General features: G+C 36.9%; 1 protein-coding gene across 1 annotated transcript; it reads left to right on the forward strand.

The window, feature by feature from the left end:
* The first annotated feature begins 82 nt into the window (after nt 1-82).
* On the forward strand, nt 83-23,646 carry tbx15 (T-box transcription factor 15). Its single transcript, XM_039655880.2, has 8 exons — nt 83-3,694; nt 8,329-8,536; nt 10,875-10,976; nt 13,300-13,471; nt 16,648-16,815; nt 17,296-17,360; nt 18,626-18,723; nt 21,840-23,646. The coding sequence occupies exons 1-8, from the start codon at nt 3,493-3,495 to the stop codon at nt 22,673-22,675; spliced, it is 1,851 nt and encodes a 616-aa protein (XP_039511814.2). The 5' UTR covers nt 83-3,492; the 3' UTR covers nt 22,676-23,646.
* The last annotated feature ends 1,445 nt before the right edge of the window (nt 23,647-25,091 follow it).

A 25,091-nucleotide genomic window follows, 5' to 3' on the forward strand; every position in this document is an offset into this window, starting at 1 on the left:
GGCTGCTCAGTTGACCTCACACACGTGTAAGAATAATAATAATTTAATTGTAGCCTTTATGCAATGATTTTTTTTTTTCTCTTATTGGAATGTACCTGTGAAGAGGTTTCAAGATTGCCTGTCCAAGCCAAGATTATATGTTTTAAGGAAAGGCAATTGATACAATTAGAAATGGTTCATGTTTTAATGTCTTGATAAACTTTGTCTAAGATTAACCTTTTATCATACAAGATTTTATTTCCATTTATCCCTGAAAAGTTTGTAATAGATACATGAATTTAATATGCCAGGAGTGTAATTTAGCCATTAGCAATTAGTAAAAATTCTTAAAATTCTCAAAAAAAAAAGAGAGGATTTTTCCTAGTACACTTAGGCTAACACTACTGGCATAATAAATTCATGTATTTAAACTTTTCAGGGATATATATATAGGTAATGTGTTGGCTATATACATAAGCTATAACAAAATTTTGAAAGATGCATTGGCTGAAAATCAAATTCATAACCCAAGAATGGATTCGTTGCTAAATGAGTGTTATTTAAAATTAGTTATGCGCTTTATATTTTAGGTTGGGGACGATTTCAAATCCGAGGTCTTTTTCATAAGCTTTCTTAAATTCCGGTTTATAATGACTTCAGCCGAGTCTTTTCGATGAAATAATCCTAAAAGAAGTCATCATAAATCATGAAAACATTATTAACTGTGCACTCATTTTCTCTGATTCTTTTAAATTGCGTTTGGAAACGTTTTCATCGTCACACTGCACAGACATGCTTTATTCTTAAGCTGCGTTCTGAATTCAAGGATATATGGGAGGATTATATGGGGAAGTTTATTCGTTCCACAGGGCAATTAATGATCAGTCCAGCAAAATGATTCTTTGTTTAGGGGTGTTTTTTTTTTTTCGTCCTCTAGGCTATAGGCTGACGGAATGGGGAAAAGACGCTTGTTATTTGACAGTTTTTTACTCTTTGCTTTGAAAGTGTCATTCATTTTCGCCTTGTTCAGATTCGCTATTTTAGCTGTTGAGTTATGTGCCAGGCTGCCAGCGTTGTATCGTTGTGATAGACTCCATATGAGCTTAATAGAAATAATACGCAAAGTGCAAGCATGCTCACTTGCCAATTTTGGATTAACCTGTAAAATGATAACAAAAGGTGTCCGACATTTAGTAGGTGTTTTATCATAATCTATGTGCAAATCGAATGGAGCGCTCATGATACCAAGCGATGCGCAGTCAAGTGTGTGTTGAGTTAATGGCTTAGCCTATGTGATGTGCATGCAGAGAGCCCTTTGAGCTCTGTTTATGAAAATCAGGGTCAGCCTTTTTTCTCTAATCAAGCGTTAACAATCATTAAAGTATATAGTGCATTCATTGACGAAACAATGTAATTATACTGTCAAACCTTATTAGTATTTTCTTTAAAAAAAAAAAAGTCCGTGTATTTTGGAAACGTTTCAGATTCCAGCGAGAATAAAGAGTCCCATAGTGAGACTTACCACTTCCTCTCTCTCTTTCTCCAAAACAAATGGTGTCAATTTATTTATTACAGTAGCGTACCGTCTAATAATACAATAACAAATAAAAATAATTCATATTTAAATAGCCCTTAATAAAGGTTTCTTATTTATTTTTGGTTGTGACATTCAAAACTGCGTGCAATTAAACTATCCACATTTAATCCACACTTTCTTTAATGACGATTACTGCATTATGCGCTAATAAATCCGTTAACAATTAATTTGAGCAGATATGAAAAAGGGTAGCCTATTGGTTTATAGGCTATTCAGAATAACGCACGCATTACAATTTATCAACGCCATGCAATTAGCCCCATCAAAGTTCATCAGCCTGCTATTTTTGAAAATGAAACCGTTGAAACGATTTTTAATGTTTCGAACTAAAATCACACATGCCAGAATGTTGATCTTAAACTCAGGTTAAACTCGAGTAAGATGCGGTGTAAATGAGATAATTGGGCGCAGCGCGGTTGTGCTCCGACTAATGCGCAGTAATGTATGTGATGTAGAAAGGTATAGGAAACTTTGAAAGTCTTTTTTGTAAGTTTATTCCGCATTTCTAAATACATTTCCCTTAAAACCGTCTTAATTTGAAATGCCATTTAATTAAGCTATTCATCAGATTTTTTTTTTCAAATACAACGCTACTTCATAAGTCATTACTAATTTCTAGTTTAGCCTGTTGTATTTTAGTATTTGGCTACTTACGGCTGGAAAACTTAAACATTTTTTTGTTATTATTATTATTATTATTATTATTTGTCTACACAATAAGCAAAACATAGGCTATTATTAATATTTCACATTAATATAGTAGCCTAATGTTATTAATTGCTTGAAACATTGATGAAAACATGAAACATAAAAACAATGAAAAGCATAAAACAATCAGAATTGTATGCTACATTTTTTATGACTTTAACGTAAAACCTCACGTTGAAGGTGTTTGTGCTTTGTGGAACCTATCTGTAGCCACGCACGAATGGTGGTGATGGAGTAGGACATGCAATCTGTATAAAAACTAAGGCCTTAACTTCAAGAGGAATATATGGGACACTTGTAAGTCTTAGAACAGTCTTCCATGTGGTATTTATCAAGTTTAATATTTATCTCAGTGAATAATCGAACTGATAATAAAGTGCATCATCATGCAATCAAGCTTGTAGCCTATATATAGACATGTCAATAAAAGAAAGAAAATCATATTTTTATGCTTATACATTTTATTAATTATCAACCAACATTTTAAAGGTCAAATATGTTTAGTCTACCAGACATTTGGCGCTGACCCACCCGGACGAATGATAAAAACTTAAGACAAAAAAAAAAAAAAAAAAAAAAAAAAGATGTATATAGGCTACTAAGAGCGGTCTAATTTAGTAACTATAAAAAGTAATTATTTGTCCCCCACTATGGAGCAAAAACCAATGATTTCGGAACAGATAGCCATTAATCTGCTTGTTAAATCGAATGAGTTTAATTCATTGTAAAATGACCATCTCCAAATTCCAGCTCACCGTTTCTTCACCATTATTTCACTACTGTTCCATTGGACAACATATTTTGGTTATTTCCCTTCCTGCGTTTCCCATTGGTCGTTCTAGGTTTGACAAACAGTAAGAGGGTTGCCCTTAACGCTTCGAAAAAAAGTTTTCCAGAAGTGAATATCAATCAGAGAGAACTCAACGACAGAAAAAGAGACGTAGCGAAGTTGGACGGAGACGCAAAACTTTGAGATATATTAACAAACTAACTTCTCGGAAAAGATATTCAGCTAAAGTCTCATCGTTGGGAATGGGTTCTTTTATTTTTAAGCCTTTAAAAGGCTTACATTAGACTTGGGTTTGGATTACCGTCGTCACCGGAGACCTAAATCCACCCGACATAAACATTTTGCGCGTGCGGCATTCCTGCGCCTGCCGCCCGGACGGAGTTTCTATTTGTCCTCAGTTGGATTTGCAGTGGGAGAGATGAGTGACAGGAGACGATCCGCTGCCGCTCTGAGTTCACGAGCGCACGCCTTTTCGGTAGAAGCCCTGATCGGGACAAACAAGAAGCGGAAGCTCCGGGGCTGGGAAGAAAAAGAACTGGAGCTGTCTATGGAGAGCCTCGCGAGCAACGAACAGTTGGGAGACGGCGAGGATCCAGCTAATTGTCTGGATATCGATCCGGGTTAGTAAATGATGACATGGCAAACTGAATTACCATGCAGTCCCCTAACTATAACTTTTGACCGCCTTTACAAACTAACGTTTTGAACGGAACTATGTTTCGGTAATGTTTCGACAATTGCAGGCCTGCAGTTGCCCCAAAAATCACTTTAATTCTATAAAGCAATATATAATATATATATAATATATATATATATATATATATATATATATATATATATATATATATATATATATATATATATATATATATATATATATGAAGAGTTCAGATGCAAAAGCCTCTAAATGCCATTTGAAATTTTCTTCTAGAATGATCATTTTTATCAAGCTTGTATATTTAAGTTCAATGATTTCACTTAAATGGCAATGATGATTGCCTATTAATTGTTATTTAAGTGAAATTACTGAACTTAAATATACAAGTTTGATAAAAATCATCATTCAAGAAGAAAATTTCAAATGGCATTTAGAGGCTTTTGCATCTGAACTCTTCATATATATATATATATATATATATATATATATATATATATATATATATATATATATATATATATATATATATATATAATATTAAATATATATATTATATATTCTATACTTATTATATATTCTTAAATTGCTTTGCACAAACTAGTTAATTATGACGTTTTTTATGTAAGGGATATAATAAAAATGAAAAATTCATTCTAGAAATTCATACTAGACAATTGAATACAACAACCGTGTACATCTTTTCCACTAAGAAAAGGTTTTGTGCTTTAAATGACTGAAAATGATGCATAAATAGCCTATTCCAATAGTCTCGATGTGAGGGCCTAACAATTGTTAAATCGTGGTCTTATGTTTTATTATGTCAATAAAAGAATAGCTATATTATACACATTAATTGGAAACACGAGCGTAGATTTTAAAACTACTCTGCAGATGTCAGTTTATATATGCCAACCCGTCTCCAGATAAAAGACAAACGATAAGCGCTCTTGTGGGTCCACCCGAACATTCATGCGCTCAAGCACACTGTGTGTGTGTGTGTGTGTGTGTGTGTGTGTGTGTGTGTGTGTGTATTTCTCGGTTTCATCGCTGTAGTTCAACTGTTACAACGTTAGTCATCACTTCATTAGTCTCGCTTCAGGAACATTTGCCATTAGGCACACCATTAAGTTCCGCACAACATCGGGCTGCTGACTGATCATTCTGATATTGACGCAGGATTAATATGACTGTTCACCACTAAAAATAATGCTGAGCACAGACAAAAGTTAGTTAGGCTATACTGAAACAAAAGAGCAGCTTTATTTCAGACGAGGAAAACAATTGCAACAGGTGAGTAGTATAGCATCGTTATAAATATAATTTTATTAAACTGTCAGACAGCCTTAGTTGACTACTTTTTATAAATAAACAAAATCTGAATTGATCTCTGAGATTACGCGGTCACAAGGCTCGATTGTGTCCAAACGTATAAGCTGCATTCAAAGAAAATGTTGTCAATTATACCAAAAATAATTAAACATTAATTTTGCGTCGAATTGTAAACCATTGATGCAAATACACGGAAATCCCCAAAATATTTGTATGCTTATAGGCCTACCTTTAAACGTGGACCTTATGTACTTGCATTGTAAAAGTTTTGATTCAGATTCAAAAGAATTAAATTATATAACATATACAAATTAGTTTCTCTCTGTAACGGCTTCGTGTTCTCATTTAACCAAACAGAGAGTTTATGAATAGAATTAGAAAAGAGCATCTTTGTTGATACACAACCAATGCAGTTGGTGATACAAAACGGATTATAATAATAATAAATAAATCAACAACATTAGATACATTGTTTCAGTTATTTACGTGGGACAATATAGTTTCAGCTAATCTAAATACATTGATCACGATATTATCTTAAGCCAAGCGCATGTACAGATGAATTGCTCATCTTTTCGAGGCTGATGTCCTAAACAGACACGGATGACATGATTCTGGATTTGAGTAAGTTTCTACGTTCTTCCGGCTCAGTGAACACTAATGGAAACATTTTCACGTCTTTGAGAAACAACATATAGGCCTAGGCTATTTCCAGGAAGATCCCATCTTGATTAAATTACAGAGGCGAAAAGGACTTATTTTTATTTATTTTTTAAACGCATTTCAAAATCGTTTTAGACATTGGAGTGAAGTCTTATTATTAGTGGAGCAGGTTGCCAAGGGCGAATTATTAGAAGCTTTTATGTTTTTAATAATTTGTAAAAATTAAAGAATTTGTAATAATTAATTAAGGTAAACACAAACAATTTTGGCACCTTCTCTGTTAACATATTGGTCAATTGTATTGTTGGTCAAATTGTGCTTTTCACAACCTAAAACAACGTTTGCAATAAATAATTATAATAAAAAAATAATAATAATAATGCGATATTTCCTTTCATGAATCATAGGTAAAACAAAGACAGGATTGTCTGTGTGACATCAACTAAAGTAAGAAGTATAAAATTGAATAACCATATAACTTTCAAATTGGACCATTGTGAATGGTTTTGATGTCAAACTCTCGGATTATTTGCATTTTGTTTTATTCAATACTTAGGGTTTATTAAATATTGAAATTCTTCAATAATTGGCATACTGAATATTGCTAAAGTCTGCCCTAGATTTTTGTAGTGTTTTTTTTTCCAAATGTCGTTCGATGTCAGTCAAACCACATTTTTATCATTCGCTTGCATAATTCCCAGAGAGACAAAGTCAAAATGAAAGACGACAAATGTGTACATTTAAAGGGAGTCTTAATCTTTAATCTTTATTTTTGACCTCCCTCTTACACGAGACTGAATGAAGTCCAGCAGAAACAGGTGGTTCTGTTCCTGGTGGATTGGGTTACTCTGCAATTTCATGCTTAGTTCGCCTCCGTCCCATAAAAAGGGTCAATTATAACTACGTCAAAAGAAGACAAAAATGAATGTGTTTATGGTAAAGTGTTGTGAGGTGGTAGAAAATACGAATCTGCTATGATTGGTAGGCCTATACTAAATTATGTTTTTGTATTTGCTTCATTCCGTCTCCATTGCATTTTTATATGCATTGACTATAGTCTTAAGATATTCCTCCGGGAAAGTCACTTATTTGTCAGCAGTGGTATAATGTCAAGGGTAAATGTGAAGTTTTGTTATCCGTCTTATTTTGAAACTATCCTTTGTAGTGTGTGCAGCTGACGCTATAGTAGCTGCATAGGCTACTTGTGTTGTAATTCTAGAGGGCATTAGTCTTGAGCAATGTCTCATTGACAGCAGCTCAGGAACGACAGCACATTGACTGGTTTAAAAGGAGCTGAGGACATGCGTGCAGCCTGAGAGATCACATGAAAGAGACGATGGGGTTCATTACTATTATTACGCTCATTGAATCTCTCATGAGGTTGATGAAGTCTGACTTTCTCTGACTCGGGCTCTGGGGCCCCGCGGCCTCGGAGGATTCTGTGCACGGGGTGATGGTGGTTTTTCCTGGGCTACTGTTCTCTCTGCAGCTTGTACGCTTGCACAGCCTCATTTGCATGACACGTGCAGCCAAAACAATCCACCTCTTTCAATGAGCCTGTGAAGGTTGCGTGATCATCTGAATAATAAAATCTGCAAATAATAGCTTAAATAGATTTCTGGTGAGTTTTCTGTTTGACTCATTCACACTCACCAAGCTTTGCATCAGAGCAAGGCCTAAAATGGGCTATCTCTACTTTTACGTTTGTCTTTAATCTTAATTAATTAACAAGCGTGTGCGCACGTTACGATAGGGATAATTTAAAAGTTTTTTTAAGTGTATGCTTTTTGTTGTGGTAGGCTAGTTAAACAATTTCGTTGTAAACCACTTTAAATGTCAGAGTAGCCTATATAGCTAACACAGTCTCATCCCAAATCGTCATATAACTAACGTTTTGGGACGTATTTTGACCATACGTCAATATCCGCCTTTTTAGGGCCCCCTTAAACGTCGGTAGATGGCGATCCCGGGCCGTCATACAACTGACGCTTTACCTTTAACGTCAGTTAGGTGACGGGTTAGGTTTAGGGTTAAGTTTAGGTATGGGGTAGAGTTAGGATCCCATAACCTCATCTACCGACGTTTAAGGGGGCCCTAAAAAGGCGAATATTGACGTATGGTCAAAAGACGTCCCAAAACGTCAGTTATATGACGATTTGGGATGAGACCGGGTTGATATAGCTAATTCTGCGCAACAGCAAAATAGGCTACAGGGGCATACATTTCTTTCGTTCAAAAAACGCAACGAAATAGTCTTTTATTTTCATCAGTCTATTTTTTAACCAACAATCTTCTATTCGTTCTGTGATTATTATGGGCCTAGTTTTGTCGTTGGGAAAATAATTAGTCTCATCATACGATGCATTTTCAGAAAAAAAAAATGTCTGCCAATGTGCTGAATCAGTGTTTCCACGTTATTTTGTTTTAATATATATTTGATTTAACTCAAATGCCCTTGAAGTGAATGAGTGAATCCAAGACGTTATCTTTTACGGCTGCAGGTGATCTGAATCTGATTATCTGAATCTGCCGCTCAATATCATGAACGGTCCTCCCGAGGGCTCTGCTGCTGGCGTTTATAATGGTTTGATTTGCCTGGTGTAGATTCGGAGGCCAGTCCGGGCTCTGACGGCGAGGGTTTGGCTGAGAGGACGTCCTGCTCATTCGGCTCCCCGGCGGACCTGACCCCTGCCGCCTGCGACCCTTCACCCTCAGCCTCTATGGAGGAGATCCAGGTGGAGCTGCAGTGCGCTGACTTGTGGAAACGCTTCCACGACATTGGTACAGAAATGATCATCACAAAGGCAGGAAGGTAAACCTTTTATGATATGGACCAAATTTAAACAAAGATAACCCCCTTTTTTACATCTTGGCATAATTGTTTTATTAGTAGCCTATTTCTTTTATAAATAAGCAGTTAAATCACTTGACACTGATTTACTCATTAGGTCTAATTTTTGTGTGTATAGCTAACCAACAGCAAACCATTTTTTTGCTACGAGCTAAAAGAAAACCAAACAAAAAGGTCATTATTCGTCCCCTTGGAATTATAAGGTTCTATCTGACATTTTTGTCAAAATTTAGTTATTCACATATTCTTATTCTGTGACAATTTATTTACATTATGTGATGTGTTTTGTACATTTAGGGTCCCTGTTATTTTTATGTTTGCAAGAAACTTGTTCCCCATACACATTTTCCTATATGGAATGCAAAAACTTTGAAGCTCAATATCTCACAACTGTTCAGAACGCACATAGAACCTTATAATTCCAAGGGGACGTATTATTGTTATTAGTTTGGCTATATTTAGTCTATGGTTTTACTTTTGAACGAGTTAGACATTTCATTGTGTTTTTCAAAATTAATATTTTTCGCTAATTCCTAATTTTACACTTCAAAAGCAAAGGTTTTTATAGCCTATTGATATGGTTGAAGACTTTTTGAAAATACACATTGAAGTGTATTGCGTTGTTTGAACGTGCAAGAAACGGCCTACTTGATGTTTAGATATTCAGTTAAACAGAAACATCAACTTGGGCATTTTTAATTTAAACATGTAGCCATTAGGCTACATTTTAGACATTTTATTTACCAGTATTAAAATGCGATATTTTGTCATTGACCCATAGGCCTACAAGCACTAGCTTACTCTCCTTTCCCCCTTCTCTTTGACACAGGCACGCGCAAACAAATTCAAGGTAACATAGCATTGTTTGGCAAAGGGATGTGACTGTGCGCGGGGACTGAAAACACACTGTTTTGCGGGCGCTAATGTGTTACACATGGGGGCAGCGGTCACAACCATAGACAGTAAAGGTCACAACTCACAAACCACAACCTAGCAAACTACGGTATGGGCTATTCCACTACATTAATCTACTCAACCCTAACGGTGGGCAAAACGTTCACAACAACAACAACAACAACTGTTTCTAATTAATATATTTGAAATATGCTTTTCGTTTTCTTCCTCTTTTGGGCGTCAATTACAGCCCAAACCGAGCATATCTTAACCTGCACAGTTCACAGTAAGACCTTTCGCCCCCTTTTTTCTTCTCAGGGGGATTGCCAGGTATTTCCGTGCCATTTTTTACACTTTACGATCAAACCAACATGATAATATGTCTCAATTTATTGTTTTAAAACACAGGGTAAACGTGTACTTACTTCCTGACTGCACTGGGAGGCTGTAAAGCAGCTTATTAATAGAACTCTGTTTTGGCTTATAGCTAAGAAAAGAAAAAAAAAATGGACCTCGTTAAACGAGCCCATTATGTCAATGACAAATTATTAGACGTCTTATTTAAATTGACCCCCCCACACACACACACAATTTACAGAGAATAGCGTGCATTGGTAGACAAACAATTGGAAGAAAAAATATTTCTAGGAAAAAAATGTGGATCTAAATTCTAAAACTAGCATTAGCCTTTTTTCAATTTTAGCAATTTTTCTTTGGAACTGTAAACATTTTTTTTTTTTTTTTTTTGCACCAGAGCCTGAAATAATAATTCCTGTGATTTGAACACGTGTAACACAACTTCATGAATAGCCCCGTGTATTTTATGCCCTGCTAATAATAACCCTATAAATTTAGAGGTGTAGGGGGGTGGAAGTGAGCGACCAGACACTTTTCTCTCATTATGAACAAAGAGATTTATGACTTTAAAATGAAAAGACAAAGAAGTTGCTTTTGAAGTGTAAAATGAGGAATTAACCCAAAATGTCTTTTTAGACATGGCCCCTTTGTACAGTTTAGCTTGTTTGAACTTTTTATAGAAATTTCTGATTTCTTTGATTTGTCTGCTATTCTTTGTTTTATACATCCTTTTAATTAATCAAAATGTATCTAAATTCTGCTATTACCTATACTAATGGTCAGCAAGTCGTGATGCTTATTATTTTACAATATTAAAATAATTATTTTAGTCCATTTTATAATGTTTTATGCTTTTGTTGGTGTCAGATCGGTATATTTCACTATAATAGACGTCATTGTTACACATGCTATTTTTTACACATCTTATTTACATTAACTTTGCTTTTTGAATCAAAATTTGTATTTTCTTAAAAATAATAATTGTCATTGGCATCACTGTTTATACAATTGGACTTGTTCAATGAATTTAAATTATTTTCTGTATCAGGAGAATGTTCCCTGCTATGAGAGTTAAAATCGTCGGATTGGATCCACATCAGCAGTATTACATTGCCATGGACATTGTACCAGTGGACAACAAGAGATACAGGTAAGCACAGAGTGTGTAGCTCTCATAGCATGCAGTGAGTAAAGAGTAAGTAAATTTGTCTATAAACTGGAAACCTGAACCCTCTTGAAATGGGGTGGGAGATTTACATGAATATGCAACACTGACGGCAATCCTGACAGAGTTGCCGTATCAGCCTTGAAGGTGGTGTAATGTAGGCTATCCCTGTGATTTTGCTCTCACCATGACAACTTTCCATCACACATGCTTACAGAAAAGCTTTACTTGAATACAACTAAAGCCTGCATGCATGTACGGCTTGCTATCCTTTCCATAATTACATGACGCCATGTTTCATTACAAGTTTTCCCAAATTAAGCTGTTTTTTATTTAAAAGAGGCATAATGATCAATATACAATAGCTCTCCTTGTTTCTGCCTACAATAAATCAATAAACGCAACAAACGACTGAAATCAGAAAGTAGATTGGAGGCAAAAGACGATAGATAAGTTAGATAAAATGTGTTTCTGTTTTTCAATATTTTTCTGCTACAATACAGGATAACCCAATATTTTCTCATATTTCTATATTTTATACTTTTGAAAGGTAATGATTTAAAAAAAAACAACAATACAAAACATTGTGGATGTACTATGTTAATTACTGTACATTGTGACACTTAAGTGGACAATACGATAATCTTCCAGTTCATTTAAACTTAGATTAATGTAATTTACTGAAAAAAAAAAAAAAAAAAAAAAAACACAGCCATTCGAGGACTGGCCCTGAAGACAGCCATTTAGAGCTCCCAAATATCATGGAGGATTTTAGAAGCCAAAAGATCTTGTAAAATTAAATAGGATTTTCTTCCTGGCTGGGGAATTTACCACAAGGCTTTGCTAGCGGAGCAAAAGAACTGTCACTGGATTGCCTCATGTGTCTCGAGGGCTCGGGTCTGGAAACGCAGGCTTTATTGGAATTTACTCACTTTACTTAGGCGCACTGCCCTTTTTAAGGGACATAGAGTTTGTACTAGACTTGTTAAATCTTTCTTTACGTGTTACTTGAATTACTGTACTCTTTAATGTGGGCATTCGGTATGGAAGAAGTAGGAAAAATGTGGAGTGGCCCAGATCTTTGGATCCGTGTTGGAGGCTCTCTCTATAGCTAAATTCACAAATATCCTATGAGCTGGCTGCAGACTCAACTTGAGCAGATGCTCTGGTCCACACTTCAGGGTATCTTACTCTCAGTAAAGTAACCCGATAAATGACTCGGTCTATTTGTCGCTGTGTTGTGTGTATGAGAAAGCACAAACATTTCTGTAATGATTATGAACTACTAGAAAAATGTGCAGATTCGTTTTTAACCTTGTTATTTTGCTTCTATACTTGACTGAAGGGTCCTTACATTAATAATAACGCAATTTTTGCCCCCCCCCCGTCATCTACAGTAAATGTATGTAAATACTTCTGCATGTGTACAGTGTACTGCATGTGTTAAATATATCGCTGGACTGTAATGGGCAGTCGCTCCACCATCTGTCCAAAAAGGTGTCACATAAAGTTGGATCTTTATTGATTGTGCTAGTGCCAGATGGCAGATTTATGAAAGATGAAAGAGCGCTAATCAAATTCCCAGTCCTTTTTGGTCTTAGGTTTCCCTTTTCTTTAACACTTTCCCTGCTGCATATAGAGCATAACCCTAAACAGCACTCCAAACAGGAAATTACAAAAACGCCTGGCACTATATGCGTATGTGTGCAAGGGATAGCCAACATGTGAGTGTTTGTGTTAAAGCACACATGTTTTTGTACAGATATATTTGCCCTTGACTAGATTAATACTTGTGACTGTGCGTGGGGAGCACGTGTGTTCATGTCCGCAGTAGTGGGGTGCTCTGGGAGAGAATAAGACAGACACAGTGGATGTTTAATGCTGCCAAGCAATAACTAAAAGGGGCCAAATGAGAGTTTCGTCCATATTTGAGAGATACATTTGGCAGAGGCGAGTTAAGCACTTTCAACTGTGTGCATGGCCTGAACTAAAGGCATCCAGCTGTGACTCAGCCAGCTGAGGGAATGCCCTGCAAACAAAACTTTAGGAATGCCTAAAAACACATGTATCAGAATGTTTTTAATGCTTAACATTAATTATGTCAACGTCAACATACTTTTACATACAATTTAGTGTTATTTGCAGTCTAAAACAGGTTCAATAGGATATTATGCTTATCTTGAATTTGTATGGTCTGTTTGACAGACATACAAAATTTGGAGTAATTTTATGGAAATAATAAAACTCATTGGCTGCTGCAACAGAGTATCATTAGAGTCATGCACATTTTTTTTTTTTTTTTTTGCAGGTATGTGTATCACAGCTCAAAGTGGATGGTGGCGGGAAACGCAGATTCCCCAGTGCCGCCCAGGGTCTATATTCACCCGGATTCACTGGCTTCAGGAGACACCTGGATGAGACAAGTGGTCAGTTTTGACAAACTCAAACTCACCAACAACGAGCTGGATGATCAAGGCCATGTGAGTGCACATTTGGTTACAAAGGATTATGTCAGTATTTATATATAAAAAAGTTTGGGGTCAGTCAGATCTTTTTTTTTTTTTTTTTTTTAGAAATTAATTCTTATCAACAAGGGGGCATTAAATGTATCAAATGTGACAGTAAAGACATTTATTTAGACATATATTCAAAAACAAATGGTGTTTTTTGAATTTTCTATTTATCAAAGAATCCAGGAAAAAATGGGTTCCACAAAAATATTAAGCATTTTTTAACATTGATAATAACAAGAAATAGCTTTTGAGCAGCAAATCAGCATATTAAAATGATTTCTGAAGGATGGGACACTAAAGACTTTTTCCTCCAGGAATAAATTATATTTTTAAATACATTCAAGAAGAAAACTGTAATTCACAACATTTGATCAAATTAATGTAGCCTTGATGTGCATAATATGCCCATGCATATGATTACTAATAAAAAAAAGATAAAGCAGCAACACATCACCAAATGCAATATCTGCACATTAAAAGTCAGGGTTTGAGTTAGAAGACTTTGCATACACCTGCTTATCCACATTTCTGTATTCATAACATACAGTTGATGAATAACAACCCCCATTTCCCCAAATACATCTGTATATTCTCTCAAGCAAGAAATCCATTATTCAGTGTATTCTCTGAAGCCCTGGCAAAACTGGAAAAAGAATGAATTTAATCTACTTGACTGATATTTCCCATGTGTCTGTGCTGAACAACAGCTGAATACAGCATAATTGAAGTAAATGTTATTGTTTGGAAATGTATTTATCCCCCCCCCCCCCCCCCCCAACATATATGAATTGTATTCAAGTATGTCTTTGGTTTTTGTGTCCAGTGCATCTTTTCTCACTGTTCGAGTGTGCCTGTGTTGTGCTCTGGTTTGCAGCATTGTGCTGAGGGAGTGAGTGCACAGGGATGGTTTTATTATCAGACCATCAGATGACACTCTTATCCCCAGCACGTTTTGTTAGGTTGTCTTGGTTATGTATCATCGTAGTGATAGTGACTTTGAGAAATGAGGTGACGCGTCCAACTCTATCCAGAATAATGAGACCCAAAAGATAAATGTGCTTAATTTGCTCAGGGTGGTTTTAAAGGCTTAGCCCTCATGTTCTGTTTTAATGTTTCCTCATGTTTTGAGATTGACTGTGTTTGGGGTCCCAGAGAACCCCATGTATGAATATAAAAACAATATTAGGAATTTTGAAAAGAGCATAATATTGTCCAGTTGGATTATTTTAACTCTCTTAATCAAAACCCAGCTGGCAGATATTATTCAAACTGAATCCCTGTTTTACCAAAAGGTTGACATTCACTCAAATGTGATTATTATGCAGTTTAGTATAACATGTTTTTGCTTGGGGTCTGTAAGCTTATGTAACAATTCTTGATTTTTAATTAATTAAACTTAATTTCATAGCATGCAAACTATTAAAATGTGAATGTTGTCCTCATGGCTCTCTCTAATAGCAGATTTTCTCAACATGAAGCAATTATTTGGTCAATATTTTATCTAATTATATCTATTATTAATTTTCTTGAAGCAGATCAATAATGTTGTTTTGATTAATGTGATTTTTCCACTTTTAATGCATCTACCTATGACCAGTAGAACGGTGCTGTAAAGTCAGCAGAAAGAGGAAGTATAGAATAATTGCACATGACATGCTGCATATTCCTTACCAAAAGATACAGTGTATCTGTATTTTAGATGCAGGGTTGGTGTGGGTAAAATTGTTGCCTTAGGCCACGTCTGCAAAGTTCGCTGCTCTACTGGCATCTCCTCTGCATATGGGGCTGTTTTGACTCGAGTCACTGATGCTATCACTCGAGGATTCTGACAAATGTAATAACATATGGGTGTTACAACTGCAACGGGCTGGTGTTTTTTCAGGAAGAGGAGAGGGGACTTTTCTTATACCACAATCTCGTAAAGAGAGACTTTATTTTTTGTTCGCCTGGAGGGCGAGCGAGGTCCGGAACTGAAGTTAACCCTGGAACCTCCTGTGTGGGACCTCACCGCTGTGGAATATATAAACCCCACGTTCCTCCTCCTGACCAAAAATTATTTTGATTGCAGTTTCTTCGCAAAGAGGATTTAAATATTATTGGTGTAGAATAAGGACCTGCTTCTACTTCAATATTAGAATAAATGAATATATATATATATATATATATATATATATATATATATATACCAAAAAATTATATGATCAATAAGTTATGACAACATGTTTTTTAATTGCTTTAATTTTTAAAAAATAAATCAAGTAATTTGTAACCTTTTTTAATATAAATTACGCAAGATTTAATCCATTTTTAAATTAGTTTAATGTAATTTTAGTTTGAATGACTTAAAAATTAAAGTTGATTGTACTTTTTTTTAAACAATTTATACATATATATATATATATATATATATATATATATATGTACTGTATGTGTGCGTCACATGTACACACTCACATGTATACACACTTATGTATATGTATGTACATACACAACATTTGAAACTTTAGTTGTCATTTGTTGTTTGGATCAGCAAGCAAACTGTAACTTTGTCAACTCCTAAGGTTTCATTTTTGTGCTACGATATCACCTTGAATTCCTTTTTGGCCCCAGACAATGTTCTCAATCCTGAATATCTCTGATCTGTGGAATTACAGCAGTGTGGATTTGAACACTTCCTCTCTATGTAGTCAGTCTTCATTGAGCTGGTGTTGTCTGGCCTTGGGCTCTCCTGGGCTGTGCATTTAGATTGGATAGAAGGGGGAGCTGGAATATTAAATTTACTGTCATCAAGCTGTTTTGCAAAGGCCTCTCTTCTCTAGCCTGACCTCCTCGGTTGCGGTGGACCCAGGAGACGCACACTGACACTGGGAGTAATTAGAAACAGACTAAGGGCCGGAGGGAAGGCTACAGCCTCCATGCTCTGACGCCAACACACCGGTGTGAGATACTCACCCTCGAGCTGGCCTGATTCATATCTCATCAACATGTGTACACACTGTGATACAGCATGTTCTCATATTGGTCCAAGCAGCTTTGATATTCACAGCCTCATTATGCCACTGACATTTAATCCATACAGATGTGTAAATGCACTCTTGTGGTTGTGCCAGAGTAGTTGATGATATAACTCTCTTTATTTCTAGATCATCCTGCACTCGATGCACAAGTATCAGCCCCGTGTCCACGTGATCCGAAAAGACTTCAGCAGCGAGCTTTCTCCAACCAAACCTGTTCCTACAGGGGAAGGAGTAAAGACGTTCAGCTTCCCAGAGACCGTCTTCACTACGGTCACAGCCTACCAGAACCAACAGGTCCATTACTGACTGTCAGTGTACAGCTGAAATGCATAGTTCAGGTCTTAATAGGCAGAATACAACTTAATTTCACGTAATGTTTGATATAAAAATTATAATATCACTAAAATCAATCACAACATAATTATTTGTGTGATAAATGGAAATACATTTTTAGATTTGCTAAAGATTACATTTAACAATGTTATTATTAAATTATTAGTTTGTTAAAAAAGATTAACCTTAAGTGAGTGTATATATAAAATATTCCAATAATTTTCACATTTTTAAATAAGAATATCTATTTTGACTACAAAATAATATACGTAGTGCTAATATTTTGTGCATCCCAAAATCACATTTTGCATCAGTTTCAGAAGGAAAACATAAAAAAAAGACTTTTTGTTATATTTATTATTAATTTGATATGTTTTTGAAGTGTCTGGATGTCAAAATAATATTAAATGAGTCTGTTTTGGACTTCTTCTCTTATAACAGATTACCCGCCTAAAGATTGACCGCAACCCATTTGCCAAAGGATTCCGGGACTCGGGGAGAAACAGGTAGATTTTCAGGAAATCTTACCCTTGCTCAGTATTGTCCATGCTGTGTGTGCAAATACACACATATCTCGGCAGTGTCCTTTCATATGGATATGAACCCCAGGAGATCCCTCCTAATTCCACGTCCTGCTACATTAAAATCACTCCCTCATTCAGTTGCCAAGAAAACCTGGTCGATCTGTGATAAAGCGTTCTGATTGAGGGCAACGGAAAGAAAAATGCCTCTTTCCTTTTCTTGCTTTTTCAACTCCCTTCCCTCAGTCTCGCCCACCCTTTCACTCGCCTTTCTTTCCCTCTCGCTGTATTTCCATGCACTTCCCTGCCCCATCTATATAAGATGCGAGTCAGAATACTGCGAGAAAGTCTGAGAAAGACCCTCAGCACATGAAAGCACACTTCCATCTGGAGAGTATTATCGCCACAGATATTTGAGACATCTTTTTTCATTTTTCAAACAATAGACCGCCTGATTTATGAACTAGCGTTAGATTTTCATTGCAGAAAAATAGAGATGAAAAGTTTTTTGAGGAGTAAGAAAATAAATTTAGAAAATGCTCTTGCCCTCTCAATAAAAATGGTACAAATTCGGTATACACCAAAACAGTTGATCTGCCACAAAGTAATCACAGTTTAATTTATGTACGGAATCCTTCTCATTCTGTTTACAAACTGCAGATTTATATTTATATTTAAATTGTGCTCTTTTAGTTAATACTGCACTGAATTACTTAGTGTATGTGTGAAACACAATTTTGTATTTATGTACACAATGAAAATGACAAATAAAGGAATCTGAATCTGATTAAGTTGTATTGTCAGCTTTTGATGATCGGTGGAATCAGTTATGCTCAACCAAGATATAAATCAATATTTTAGCTGTGATGTTAATGGGAAAAATCTGTCACTTGGTGAGCAGTATTTGGATTCAGTCTCAGCCCGTGCTCGAGCCATTAGAGCATCTCACTAACAAGCAGAAAGGAGTAGAGAATTACTGCCTGTTAAGCCGTACGGCGAGGGCTGATGCAGGGAGCGCGCTGCAAAGAGGAGTAAATCACACAGGAAGGGGACCCATGTACAGAGATGAAACATCACCAAGATTTATGTGCACAGTAAAATCCTGCTCTTTTTATGGGCTCCAGTTTCCTCAAACTCCCCTACTCTTTTTCTCCCTTTTTTCTCATGTGCATAATCCGACCGTCTCACCTGTTTTCTCTGCCATTTCATGTCTCTTCTTACGGCTTTCTCTGTCACTATCTCTTGTGCAGGACTGGGTTGGAGGCAATAATGGAGACATATGCTTTCTGGAGACCTCCAGTGAGGACGCTGACTTTTGAGGACTTCACGAACATGCAGAAACAGCAAGGTATGTGCATCGTCCCTGTGACTGGAGATGCTTATAGCATGCCTACTTGAATAACAGAGGCTTTGCATTTCAAAATATTGCTTTAAAATATTTTTTAAAGTTACTGTGTGGCCACAATAATCACAAACCACAGATGATTTATGAATGACTCCAAGCTTAGGGAGCTCTCCACTGGGTGGGATGAGTTGAACAAAAATTTACTTGTTTATACATCTGTTTGACAGATCAAATGTTTATTTCACTTCCTCAGTCCCTTACAAGAACAGTTCACCCTACAACCATATTATAGCTTTGTATGAAAAAGTGGTCAAATGCATTCATTATACTGTATGTATAAAACACACACACACACACACACGCACGCACGCACGCACGCACGCACGCACACACACACACACACACACACACACACACACACACACACATATATATATATATATATATATATATATATATGTATATGTGTGTATATATATATATATATATATATATATATATATATATATATATATTTATTATATTTATACTACTGACTTTTAGTAATTTATGTTATATAACATAAATTACTAAAAGTCAGTTGTAGTGATTTAAAATGATCCAGTTCTCCAGTTCAACTCAAGAAACTGGCTAAGCGTACTATTTGAGCGACGTAAACACAAATTAATATTAAGATTAAAAGAAGTATCTGATCATCCTCCATAACGCAGTCGCTATTTACATTGCATATCGTCTGTAAACTGTTGCATTAACAATGTAATGACTGATGCATTTGTATTACAATCCAAAGAGGTTTATTATCAGCCTCACACAGTGGAAAATGAAACAATACCCATACTGGCCGGCATGGCGGAAAAGTGGCTATTGATTTGGGGATCCAGTAAAGTAGTATTCAGGTCTGTTATAAATCATCAGTAAATAACATCATAAATGTCAGCCTGTTTCTTACACAGAGCTATTGCATAACTTCAGAAGACTTGACATATAGCACACAAGGTGTTTCAACCACTTTTAAAACACTTAAGTTATTTTTGTTTTTATCTTTTTATTAATGTTTTTATTCCATCATTATTCAAAAGTAAAAGTCCTCCTGTGAATTTTGCTGTCTGATTGCTAAAATCATCATTATTCAAAAGGAAAATCATCTCTTTAGTTCACTCTCTTACTCATAGCTAGTTATTGCCTTGATGATCAAATTCTGATGTAACTATTTTTTTTCTCTGGTCATAAAGTCAGAGTAATGTGAGCATGGTATTTTGTCTGAGTAGACATCTGTTTGTCATCACAAACTTCTCGAAACAGATTAAATGTTAATTAAAGTTCTCGCACGGTTCGTCGTGTACTCTCCCTCCACCCCCACCCCCGCAGCCCAAACCGATTGCCCTCAAGAAGTAGGCCTACATGCAGATCTATTGGAGTAATTAGTTGTTCTCGAATCACCACTGAAGCCTCTCTCACCCAGCCTGACAACAGGGGGAAAAGATGACATCACCACGAGGTCGTCTTTCCCTTAGCCAACAGAACAGAACCGCGTTGAGTGAACCAGAAATCGACTCGGCTGTATTATCGAACGCATATGGAGCTGGCCCAAGCCTCAGCCAAGAGAGTTCTGAATTATTTAGTTTCTTACCCGTTCCGAGCCATAGACCAGACTACATTTTCAAAACAACAAACTGAGTGCTTGCCAATTTCTCATTAATAAAGAAATGTGTGGTAGATATCCCACTGCTATCTATCATTCAGTTCCATGTGTTTAACTTATTCACTGTAAATACAGTGTGTACCAGTGATTTTGTTTTCCCTCTATGAACATATGCCCAAATGCTGCATGTCACACTGAGAGAAAAAGGCCAGTGTTCTGTTGACCAGACATGCATATTTCAAACTGAAGCCAAATTTGAATACAACTTTTGTCATAGTCTCCCTGAGATGGTTTTAGCTGAAAAGACATGTAATGGCATTTTCATACTGTGTTTAACCTCTGGTTATCGCCTCTTTAAACCCTGCTTTTTTCAGAAAATGTGCGAATTTCTGTGCCAGATGCAGTGTGAAACAATGTGTACAATGCAGCACTTGGCTCATTAAATATTGTATCATATTGTATAGTCAGATAAACTTTTACACACTGTATTTAGTTTTGATGTTTAAGGGAAAATCAAAATGTAAATGACAGAAAATGTGCTTGTCGGAGTGAAGAAGTATTTTATTGTTATACTGTTATATAGTATATTGAGGTCAAAGTGAATGGCACAATCAGGCATGCATGAGCCCAACTGATGTGCAAGAGTGAGGCAAGCCATTATTTAAACAGGCTGCATACTGTGTTCGTCCAATCAATCATGCTGACAACGTAAGTCTTCAAAGAGGAAAGTTAGTTCGGGTTCTGTTAGTTCAGTTTTTAGAATGATCTGGGGTTTGCAGTTTTTAACTACCTTAAAGGGACTGTTCACCTAAAAATGAAAATTCTTAATTTTGTCATTATTTGACAAAATAACACCCTTGTGTTGTTCCAAACCAGTATGACTGTCTTTATTCTGTGGAACACACACACAAAAAAGATATTTTAATGAACTGTTTCTGTCCATACAATGAATGTGTCCAACACACCCCACTGGCTTTCATTGACAAAAAACACTGACATTTCACAATATCATCTTTTATGTTCCACAGAATAAAGTCATGCAGGTTTGGAACAACATGAGGATGAGTAAATAATGACACGATTTCCATTTTTGGATAAATTGTCCCTTTAAAAGAAATCTCATACAATTTTAAAGAATGAATTTTAAAGAATTTTTGTTCTGTTGAATAGCACTGTGAAGATGTGCTCCATTATTAGGGGTTAATTTGTGGCACTTGTTGCCAGGTTTGAACAGGCCTCTCTTGTAACCAGATGAAATGCTCTCCCTAAGGAGCCACAGCGACTGCTTGTGATCCATGGGATGAAATAAGAGATACGCTCTGTGTGATTGTTGGACAGTGCGTGTGTTTTCAGAGCTGGCTCTGTCACACCGTTCTCCTCTTGAGTGTGCACTTATTCTTCATGCATTGGAACGTGTATCCACAGTGTGTCTTTGGGGTTTGGATGTTTCTGAATGTTTGCTGACTGTGTTTTTCAGGAGGGAGCACTGGCACCTCTCCCACTACCTCCAGCACTGGCACTCCATCTCCCTCCGGTGCGACACACCTTCTCTCCCCGTCCTGTTCCCCTCCTACTTTCCATCTGGCACCCAACACCTTCAATGTGGGCTGCAGGGAGAGCCAGCTGTGTAACCTGGGCTTGTCCGAGTACCCCGCATGTGCCAGAAGCAACATGGCCGCCCTGCAGGGCTACGGAGGACTAGCCGACGGCTCCTACGGCCGCCTCCAGACCACAGGAGGCACTGTAACCTCCGCCCAGGCTTCTGATTCCTTCTTGCCTCAGAGGACTTCCTCTCTCCTCGCTGCAGGAATGCAGGGAGGGGCTCACGCCTCATTGGCTGCTGGTAACAGCAGCGGTTGTAGCGGCGGGGGTAAAATGGATGCATATGGAAGTCAGCTGGCCTCTTTTCCCGCATCCCAGCTACAGTACGTCATGCAGGCAGGGGCGAGCTCCGCCTCTGGGTCATCAGCTTCATCCAGCTCATCCCCGTCCTCCGCGCATATGTTCTCTGGGAGCCATCATCACGTGCAGCAGAGCACATACAACGCTTTTTCCCTTCACAATCCCTACAACCTGTATGGATACAACTTCCCGGCATCACCGCGCCTGGCTGCCAGCCCAGAGAAGCCTCAGGGTGGCTTACTGTGCTCTTCCTCCTCTGCCGGAGCATTTGCGGAACGTCAATACCTGTCCAACAGCGGCATGGACGGTATGCACATGATCAGCAACCCCGCGGGCAGCCAACAGGGGGCCGGCAGCTGTGACGGCCGCCAGTATGGCTCGTCTTCACAGATGTCCATGCACATGGTTTGAAGTGCTTGAAAAAGTGAAATAAACCAACAAAAACATTAACAGCTGCTGCAATTTTTTGCTCAGTGTTACAGGGTTTTCAGAGTTTTATTATTCAAAATGTCTGATATATTGGCATGAGCATTTCACCATCGTGATATTGGAGACACAAGCCATTCAATGTGGACTTATTGTCATCTCATTGCCATATAACTCATCAGACTAATGGAGTTAAAGTGTTACCTGTGTTCATCTCTTACATAATATGCCGTCAATAGCAAATGGATATACAAGTTAAAAATTACTCTTCAAACTCGACTGTTGTTGTTGCTGGCCCACCGACCTCAACGATGTGCAAAACTGAACTAAGTCAAATGAGGTCTGATTTTTAGAAGATGGATTCTGGTGAGGATTCATATTTGGTGCAATAATAACAGCAATAATGGACCCATAACTGTCAAACATTAACAAAGACATCACCCAGAACAAAACATATCCTCAAAACTGTGACGAATAAATGTTGTCAGTATGACGTTTTTGTTGTTGATAATATACAATGCTTGTCATAGAGGTTGCGATGCGATGTTGGAAACCGGACTCTCTCAGGATGGCAAAGTTAAATCCTCCTGTAATGACAGGGTCTCTGTGTGTTTCTGGCAATTTGTTTCTGAAATGCTGAACCTTTGCCTATTGGTTTGGAAATGGCTTAACCATATCCTGAGTGGAACATAAACATATAAACAATAGTGAATGCACGTAAAGCACATAGGTTTTAAATTGTTGTGTGGAGAAAAACCATAGGAAAACAAGGTAATTAAGGTATATGCTCTGGAGTGTTTGTAAATGAATATATTTAAATGCTAAGCAATTATATGGCCAGTGTATGTTGAATTAAAACTAGTGTGGGAGGAATGAACAAATGTTGTTTTAGGCTTTTGAGGCTGTAAATACAAGTGCCAAGCACATAAAGCTCATTAAATAAACATTAAAAGTTCTCTTTATGTTTCTTGGAAAAAAAAAAAAAAAAAAAAAAACAAGCATGTTTTGTTGCTTTTGGTTGTGGTTTTGAAAGTATATCATACAGTAGATGGATCAGAAATCATCACAGATCAAAATATGGACCTACAAAGTGAATATTTATGTAGCCTATATATTTGAACAGTTTAATAAATTAAAATTAATCCATACATGCCTTTTCATACAGAAAGCAAGAGGATCAAAATGAAGTTCTAATCCTCACAATCTGAAAACCATTACTAGCCCTACAAAAAAAAAAAAAAAAAAAAAAGCTTTTACTAATTAAATGCCAATCTATCTCATGCCCTCTTATTTTCCCCATATACTATCACGGGCTTGAGATAAAGAGAAACCGAAAATAATAATTTGAAAGTCAATATGTGTAAAAATAAATGTGTAAAACAAAATGATTGATCCTGCTGTTCTCTTTGATATAAAGAAGAAAGAGAAGCCCATGTGGCTCAAATTCATCCTTTTCACTGTGGTGATGCATATAAATATGCCACCTGTTTAAAGGGATCGAATGGGGGCATGAGGGAGTGGGAAGAGAGGAATATGTTAGACGCTGGATGTGGGTAATTTTTACATATCTGGTTTTAATATGTCTCATCTTAATATGTTTACAGTATTTATGATCACTTCTCTCATGTCTGGGCTTTGGTCCTCATTATCCCGGCACAGACTTCACTGATTTAAAAGCCCAATCAGCATCCATTACATGGATGTCTTCAGAAGTGAGTAAATTTTTTCCTCTTTCTCTCTGTTCCTCTTTATTTTTCTTCTTCTCCGATCACATCCCATCATGTGCTCAGTTCCAGCCATGAAATATCATATCTGAATCCTCATCAGAAATGGGGTAGAAGACCGTGGAGACAACTCTCTGTATTAGAAACACCTGTTTTCCAAGTGCAACTCTAGTAATGGCATGGGTATGCAACTGAAGAGTGCATGATTTCATAATTTGGCACATCTCCATCTGTCTGGACATTTTTCCCAATAATTATGCACATTTATTTGTCTAGTACTTAAAAATAAAAGCTCTGCCAAAATTTCAACTCTGCCTGTCCTCTGTAAAAATGAACCATGACTTATCACACCCAGAATGGACAGGTAGAGCCTATATTTAGGAAATCTGAACATAGATAGAGTTTTCATTCATAATACATTTCTATGTTGCCTACCTCAAAGGTCTACAGCCCATTCTCACCCCCAAGGCGTCACCTAGCTGACGCCTTGGGAAGCATTTGGACATGCTTCAATATCTGACGCTTTAGGCGCCCTTTAGCGTCAGTTAGATGACGCCCTAGGATTGCGTGTACCCTACCCCCACCCCACACCTAAACCTAACCGCGTCCTCTAACTGACGCTTTCCTTTAGCGTCAGTTAGATGACGCCGTAGGATCGCGTCATGTAAGTGACGCTA

Source organism: Pimephales promelas, chromosome 7, assembly GCF_988280905.1.
Source record: "Pimephales promelas chromosome 7, fPimPro1.hap1.1, whole genome shotgun sequence".
Classification (NCBI taxonomy): Eukaryota; Metazoa; Chordata; class Actinopteri; order Cypriniformes; family Leuciscidae; genus Pimephales; species Pimephales promelas.